The sequence below is a fragment of the Helobdella robusta genome, assembly GCF_000326865.2.
Source record: "Helobdella robusta unplaced genomic scaffold HELROscaffold_7, whole genome shotgun sequence".
Classification (NCBI taxonomy): domain Eukaryota; kingdom Metazoa; phylum Annelida; class Clitellata; order Rhynchobdellida; family Glossiphoniidae; genus Helobdella; species Helobdella robusta.
The window spans coordinates 2,741,050-2,749,978 of record NW_008705398.1 but is presented as its reverse complement, the minus strand read 5'-3'; the positions used below and the strand labels follow the sequence as shown (position 1 = coordinate 2,749,978).

General features: G+C 31.5%; 2 protein-coding genes across 2 annotated transcripts; one reads left to right on the top strand and one right to left on the bottom strand.

Annotated features, from left to right (window-relative positions):
• Positions 1–2,172: 2,172 nt before the first annotated feature.
• HELRODRAFT_96079 (hypothetical protein) lies at positions 2,173–6,694 on the bottom strand. Its single transcript, XM_009030851.1, has 9 exons — positions 6,643–6,694; positions 5,955–6,099; positions 4,873–5,015; positions 4,277–4,429; positions 3,972–4,004; positions 3,600–3,791; positions 3,284–3,449; positions 2,644–2,749; positions 2,173–2,476 (listed from the first exon to the last, which is right to left on the bottom strand). Exons 2-9 carry the CDS (start codon positions 6,097–6,099, stop codon positions 2,377–2,379), a joined length of 1,038 nt encoding a protein of 345 aa, XP_009029099.1. The 5' UTR covers positions 6,643–6,694; the 3' UTR covers positions 2,173–2,376.
• Positions 6,695–8,510: 1,816 nt separating this feature from the next.
• On the top strand, positions 8,511–8,729 carry HELRODRAFT_69273 (hypothetical protein; the record flags this gene model as incomplete). The annotated part of the gene is made up of 1 exon (XM_009030553.1): positions 8,511–8,729. A coding segment is annotated over one exon (219 nt), but the record flags the coding sequence as incomplete, so codon positions are not given.
• Positions 8,730–8,929: the final 200 nt, after the last annotated feature.

The following is an 8,929-nucleotide window of genomic DNA, read 5'->3' as shown; positions in this document are numbered from 1 at the left end:
TGACGATGGTCAAATTATTTGGTCAAATGGAGAGCATTTGTCCAAATATTCTGATGTTTTCAAAGCAATGTTTAATGCCTCTTTTATGGAATCAACCGCGCGATCTTGAGCACACCAAAAACATCGATTGAAATTTTTGGCGCTTTGAACAGCTGCACGTCATTTGCTAAATGAACAGCTCCAATGCAAAAATATTTCTATAAGATATAAATTACTGCAGACATTCTCAAGTTACCTGACAACTATTTGGTTACATCTACTGAACAACACTGCAGTGAATTGCTTTTTCGCGGGTGCGGTTCGGATGCGGGTAATGAGAAGTGCAGATGCGGGCGGTTGCGGACGTGAACACTGCGGATGTGGGAGGTTGCGGTTTAGAAAAATCTTTTCTGCTTGGGGCTCTAGTTGGAGTTTAGTAAATTTTTGTTCAGAGATAATAAAGTTACGTTGTAAGCTGGTAATGGAAGTTTTTAACTGTTGGTACCTTGATATAATAATATGGACACAATATGTTTCCATGGACAACATCAATTCAAAACACGCTCCACCACGGCGTACCACAAGGATCCATACTAGGACCCCTTCAATTTTCTATCTACATAAATGACTTCTGCAACGTTTTGCCCTCAACCAAATGCGTACTGTTCGCAGACGACACCAACCTTTTTTCACTTCCAACAACCTACCTGTTTGCTCTGAACTTATCAATCTTGAACTCCAAAAATACTTCAACTAGTTATCTAATAACAAACTAATTATAAATTATTTGAAATGTGCATACGCTATTTTTGCCCCAAAAATACTCACCGACCAAGCTCCTAACCTATTAATTAATGGCGTTCCTGTAAACCACACCCTGTCAACCAAATTCCTTGGAATCACCATCACAAAAAATCTTTCATGAAATTCTCACCTACAAACTACCTCAGACAAAATCAACAAACTTATAGGCATCTTCTACAAAATCAAATATAAACTCTCTCTTTCTGCTCTACACACGCTTTATTACACATTCATCTACCCCTATCTAACCTACTGCATCACACTATGGGGAACTAGTCCAAAAAGCCACCTGAATAACTTAATACTTTCACAAAAAAGATCAATAAGTTTAATTTTTAACCCTAAACCCAATTCTCATACAAAACCCTTCTTCCTAGCAAAAAAAATTTACCACTTAACTTCATCTATCTTTATTACTCTGCTTTATTCGTTTTTAAATTTATCAACAATCTTCTCTCACCTCACTTTATTAATTTCTACACATTAATTATTTCTATCCAATCTACAACCACTAGACACACCCTTTTCTTCTACATCTACAAAACTCGCCTTAAATTAATCCAGACAAAAATAAAAATAGCTGGTCCTAAAACTTGGACAGAACTTGTACCTCCCCATTTAAGAGCCATCATAAACCTACAACATTTCAAGTCAAAATTCCGTGCTTTTTTATTGACACTGGATCTCGACTCCAACCACCTAAAACTATATTAAGAATACGTTAGAACAAATGATGCGGATGAACGGTGTTTATGAATGGTTAATGGTTATGAATGTGTTTATATATGTACTGAGCGAACATTTACATAGTTATATGTCTATATATGTATAACACGAACATTTACTTATTTATCTTCAATTATCTTTTTGCTTCAGTTATTTTCCTTATTTTATTTCATATATCTACCTGCGGTTGCCACCACAAGACGTACAGTCTTATTCGGTCTCCGCATATTCAACTTCATAACTTTTATTCACTTATTTGATATGTTGTTGATTATGAATAAAACTTTGAAAATGAAAATGAAATAATGGAGTTTATGTTTGAAGTTGGTCGTGGTCAGCAGTCGGTTGGTACGTCGAGATTATTAAAAATAAAAATAAGAAAAGTATTAACTTTACGTTGGTGGCCGTTGGACAACTACGGAGCATTCTATATACAACCAACTGCACCCGTCGTTCAGTTCATACAACAACAAACTTCTTCGTCGGTCTTGAACTAAAAAACGTGATCCAGACAAAAATTGCAGTGAAATGAACAATCTTAAGGAAGATTTACGACAATATTGAGCAACTATTTATATGCGTGGTACGAAGAAGGTCGAAAATTTAAAAATAAATAAGAAAAAACGCAGAAGGCATTCATTATATTATAAAGAAGTTCATAAATTTTTATTTTGAAAGAGGAGATCGAGTGAAACAGAATTGAAACAGTCTGATAATAAAAAATTATCAACAAAGAACATTTGAAAAATAGCATCATTAAATTTTGAATCAAATAACAGAAATATTACAATATTTATGAGAGTTGTCATAAAAATAGTTTTGAATGCGAAATCAGTAAAAATGATCTGAAAACGTTGACGTGTTTTGTTAGACGAGAGGGTAACTGGCCATGTTGGCAATTCCACATTGGTTTTCCTTGTTCCTGCTCATGTACACGTAGCCTTTGTCACCCCATGATGTAGCCCAGCTGTCAAATTTCGATACGTAATTATTCTAATAAATGTATGTGAACTTTTGTTATTTTCAGTTTACAACATGAACTAAATTAGTGCAATCATTATTCAAGTGAAGAAGTTTTACATACTCATACATATAGTATAATTAACAACAACGAGCAAAAACAAAGATGCCAACCTGTTTTTGACGATGTAATAATCCTTTCCTTCGATACTTCCATAGCCAACAGCAAGCACCGCATGGTTCAAATGTTCAGGGTTGCATTCTGGCTCATCATAAACACCTGATTGAATATTTTAAATTTGATAACACGATTATGTTGGACCAAGACTTAGAATCTATACTAAGCCAAAAATGCGTTATTATTGGGCGGCGTGATGGCTCAATGGATAAAGGTGCCAGGTCTTGCTGCTGCAGTGACTGGGTTCGAACACAAAGAGATACCCGCCTATCATGTGTATGATGCGTGGTTTGCACGCGTATTCATATACGCTGTATGTGTTTGTCGTTGAAACCTCTGAAGCTAACGCAAACGGGAGGGATTAACCTTTAATCAAGATTAAGACGAAACGTTCATCGTGGCGTTATTTGTGCAAATATTTTGTGAATTGAAGTAAAAATACTTAAAAAGTTTTTCGTCTTTAATTCTTTAACAAAATATTCTCACAACATATTACGAATCATTTCATAAAAGCACATGGAACAAAATTTTTCACGAAATAACATATACAAACAGTTAATTTACGTAAATATTAAACAATCTGAATCTAAATATAAGAAATTTTTCCATCAACAAAAAACACAAAACAGCACAAACCTGATTTGTAGAACATGAACGATTTGTGGCTAGCATCGATGGCAACAGACACAGGTCCAACTGTGGCTAGGGCTTCTTGCAATTTTTCTTCGCTGTCTTCTGGAATGTCGACAAATCCGGTCACGGTGGCACCAATTTTGTTCTTTTTGAACCTGCATTTTTTATCCTGTGGTCATTGAAATGTTAGACCATGTAGCATCAAAAATATTTTCTGAAAAACGATTTTAAAAAATTAAATTGTACTGACAAATTTGCTAATATTGAATAACAACAAATTTTGCCAAAAATTATTTTGAACAGCATTGAAAACACTCACCAGAGCCTCGTATGGGTAAGTTGTTTCAGTGTCAATGCCTTTGTTATCTTTGATGTATTTGAAAGCGTTGTCCATGTAACCTCCCAAGCAACCGTTGTTACCATAACTGACAGTGCAATCGACAAGGTTCTGCTCACTGAGTTCGACCAACTCTCCTGTCTTCCTCATGTGTTGACCTTCCAATGAACCGGTCTGTTTGTTGATTGGTTAATTTGTACATCATCAATGACATATTCAGTTATGAAACTTAACATCGACAAAATTTACTGATTTAGAAAGTTTCGAAGTTAAACAAACAAGAAAACGTAGGACAGATGTTAATAAAATAAAAAATTAATAAAATAAAATAATGTAAAAGTTTTGAAAACTAACTGTGCTGAAAGCCCAACATGATCCACAATAACTCTTGAATGAAATAGAGAAAGTTATTAGTAACAACGCTAAAAACTCAAAAACAGTTTTATTTCAAACTGTAATGTTTTAGTCAAATGTTTTAGTTATATTTTCATTTAAATTCAGCAACTTCAAATTCATAAAATCATTTCCATCATCTGATGACATCAATCATTAACAATTTCAAATCAAACATTTCAATCAATAAATTAAACCAACCAGTCAATCAATCAATCAATCAATTAATCAATCAATCATTCAATCAATCAAGTAAGCAAACAAACCTGGTCTTTGACTTGGGTGACGAGTCCCTTCTTTCTCCAGTCGACCTCAGTGGGCAATGTCATGTTGATGTTGGGTGACAAGTATGTTGACCCTCTGGCCCTTTCAACGTTTATTTTCAGTCCGTTCATTGTCTCTTTGAACTCGTGAACAGTCTGAGTTCATTTTTAACAAAATGAAAATATTAAATGTCATGCAAGGATTGATATTAAGGACAATGATGATTGATCGTCACTCTGATGATTATGGCTTTGTTAACGATGCGGTGATATTGTAGTGATGATGACGTTGTAGCAAAAACGTTATTTAATTTCTTGCATTATTTATCAATAAGGAGGCGGTGGAATGTGATACTCACAAAATGAGATGACGATTGTGAATGATGATTATGAATTAAGTCAATTTGGTGTCATGATGTGTTTAACGACATAAATTGCAAATAAATACATTTGATAAAGACCAAATATGATAACTAGATGTAAGATATTTTTACTCTTATGATTATATACGATTGGACAATTATGATGCGATGATGGTGGATAGAGTGATATGAAAATGCTACAAAGCTTTCAAGCGTATGAGCAAGACCAAAACCAACCATGTCAGCAAATTGATTGATCCCAACAGTGAATGACCTTTCACCTTTTTCGTGGAGTTGGTTGTGGTCCATTATGAACCTGTGGTTCATACCAAAAATCTTTTTTCTCAAATCTTCTTCTTCTTCGTTGGCATAAACTTTGTCTTAAATGAGATAATAATTATTATTAATCTATTCACTCTGCTGAATTTTCTGCAATATTTTTTATTAACTTAATTTTTTCTTTCAGAAATAAATGTCAAAAACTAGTTTTATGAAATTTTTAGGTAGGTCATGATTGAAACTCTACCAACACATCTTAGTTTTCGAGTTCGATTTATTTTCTATATCATGTCACAAAAATGTTTCCATTAATTTTCAACACTTAACATTCTCACTTATTTCTTTTTAACTTTTTTTTGGCTTTTTTCATTTTTTCAGTCCAAATTGAAATAAAAGCTTGTTAAACTAGGTATAGCTAGCATTGCGTGCCAAGTTCTATTCTAAAATAGTGCTACAGTCTCACACACCACAAACAAAAGATGGTTAAATATTTTACAGCCTGAACTTTTAGATCATTAAAATAAAACCTTTTGTGATAACTTTTAGAAAAAATGAAGTAAAATATTATTATTATTATTGTTAATATTACTATATTTTCATTTTGATTTCCATCTAGGATGTTTTAATGCTCAAATAACCATATTGCTTCAAACAAGGTTCACCAATTTATATAACAATTTCATGCAATTCCAAATAATTCCGCTTTCGTTCGTACTCACATCTACACATTCTCAAGGCGGCGTGATGGTCTAATGGTTAAGGTCGCATGGCGCTGTTTCGCAGTAACCAGGTTTAAATATGACGAAAAGATCCCCTCCTCCGCCTATTAAGGGCTTCGTGTGCGATGCGTCGTTTAGTTTGTATTCACATACGATGTTTGTGCGCTTCGTTGAATTCTCTAAATTTTGGAAGAGTGTAATTGACCTTTAACCTTTTTTAATTGACCTCAGGCGAGACCAGATATGCGCGTGCATTGAGAGTGCTAATTTACGTGCGGTTAATATGTATAGTCTTTTATTTAAAAAAATATCAATGCTAACTGTGTAATGATTTAAATTTCATCCATTCGACTTCCACGTCAAGAACTTCTTGGAGGTTCGATCGAAGATTGTCTCTCTCGTTCTGCCAGTAGATATTTCTTGCCAAGACGGCCGAGAACAACGAAAGGATAATGAGTTTGAACATCTGTTGAAAAATCATGTAAAGAATTGTTGCAAATTGTCATTTTGTAAGTTTACTAGGTGAAGACTTAATAAAATATTATATTTTAGAAATTGAAAATTTTACAATGAAATAAAATATTGTTTCACATGATTTATTGCATTCAATTTTATTATTCATTCAAATTGTATCATTAAAAATAATTTATTCATTATTATCATTTCTGTCAACAATTAAAATACAAAATAAAACTTAAAAAATTGCACTGAATTTTTTTTCAAAGATTTTTCAAAAAGCCGTAAATTTATTTCAATGATTAATTTGTTTCCTTTTGCAGGAATCTGTACAGCCAGTGCAACATAGAATATTCCTCGTTCGTTCGCATTGCACACACGACGTTCAAAAGTAATTTTTATAAGCATAAACCGACACCACATACGCACAGGTCTTATTGCAGCTTTTTAGTTTCGCCGCAACAGCATTCGACATGTTGAAATGAAAAACTTATCCGATTTAGCCGTTTCCTATTAAATATTAAATACCACGAAAAACAAATGAAAAATTGACCTTTTTCTAATTTGATTCTCTTTGACTAATGATATCTTTAAATAGTACAAACCAAGTTAAACTTTTAATTACAGTACAAACGGACAGGACGACTTTTTATAAGAAATTTCAATCAACATCATGTGAACAATTGCATTACATAGTTTACTAAATCTATACTATTATGTATGTATGTTTTTGTGTATGTATTTATGTATATATGTATGTATATATATATATATATTATATAAACACGCATATATATAAATGTATATATATATACATCACACTCAGATATAAATAAAGAAAACCCCAATTATGTAAATTTTATTTGACAAAAACAAATATTAAAATGGTATTAAACGAATGACTTTGAACTTTAATATTTGTAATCAATTCTTTATTATTTTAAATTTTAAAATAGTGGAGTTCAAAGTAACTTTTTTTTAATACTTATCCATCTTGATATAATTTTTTAATGATATTTTTTAGTATTTTATTTGTTTTATTTTACTAAACAATGTGATCACTTAAAAATTATTTTTAAAATATTCTTAACACATATAAAACAGACACACACGCGCGCGCGCGCGCTCACAACATATATATATATATATTGATTTATTTCTATATATTTGAAGGATGACCTAATCTCAGGTCATTTATATATATATATATATATATATATATATATATATATATATATATATATATATATATATATATATATATATATATATATATTAGAGATGCACCGGATTCAGGTTTTTCAAATCCGGTCGGGATTTAAAATTCAAAAACCGGCCGGGGCCGGATTTTAGTTACCATTTTACATAAGTTAGAAAAAACACTCACATTTACGGTTATCTACATGTTGAACATCAAAAAATAACACCAAGCAAATAGTTATTTAATTCAAATATATGAATAAGTTGTGTGGCCAAATTCTGTACACAAAGATCAGCTTATAATTTATGCATATTTGCATAACCCAAATTAAAGCACAAAGAGAATTATCCAGCTCACCGTACAATTTGTGATGTTGTAATTATGTGTCATGTATACCTAGCCTAACCTTTCTTAAATCATGTGCTTATGTATCTCTCTCTCTCTCTCTCTAAATATATATATATATATTTAGAGAGCCGGATTCGACCGGGGCCGGATTCGACCCGATTTGAAAAAAAAGCCGGATTTTGGCCGGGGCCGGAGCCGGGGCCGAACTTCGGTGCATCTCTAATATATATATATATATATATATATATATATATGTTAAAAATGTCAGATATTAAAAGTTTTTATTTAACCTTGATAAGATGATAAAAGTCTCGTTAGAAAAATTGAGAACCTCAACTACAAGTTGAATAATGCTGAAAACGCAGTGATCTTTATAAATAATTGTATGTATGATAGCCTAAACCCAAAATATATATATTTGTAAATATGCATATATGTACATATAAAAAATTAGGTTTAAGGTCATTACGTATACAATTTTCATTAAATTCTATTTCTGTAGTATTATTTATTAAACTAACTTTAAATTAAAATTAATACTATAGCGATAGATTTTAATGAAAATTGTATATATAATTATAAATTGTATATATATATATACATACATCCTCCAGTGTACAATGATTATTCAGCAAAAAACACAGTACAATGATTATTCAGCAAAAAACACAGAGCTGACCAAAATGAGGAAGGCATTGGGGGATGAAATCGTTCCAACGAAAAAATTAATTTATTGTTATTTATTTATTTACATACATGCAGATTGCAAACCAGTGAGTCCTATACCTCCGTCTTCTAAAGAAAGCAAACCTTAGCAAATAAATAGTGAAAATTTTTATGATTACCTGGAGAATAATAAAAAATTTTTGGATCATGTGTTGGCTGAAGAACTCAACAGTTACTTGGCTAACCCATCTAAGAATATTGAAAGTTTATTTTTTTATCCATCAGTATGTGCAAGTTTCATTAAACTAAATTCAACATTACCTAGCTCTGCAGTGTTTGAGCGTCTTTTCTGTGTTGCTGGACAAATTACAACTGATGAACGCTGTAGGTTGTCTAATGATCATACCAATAAAATGATTTTTTGAGAGATTATCTTAAACACACATTTAAAAAAACATTTATTAAAAAAAATATATATGTTGGTTAATAAATTTATAAAAAATTTTTCGAAGGGTTTTTTAATAATAATAATTAAAAGTAGTTAAAAAGTAGTTAACTATTAAAAGTAGTTAATTATTAAAAAGTAGTTAAAAGTAGTTACTAACTATGTTTTTGTCAAGTAGTT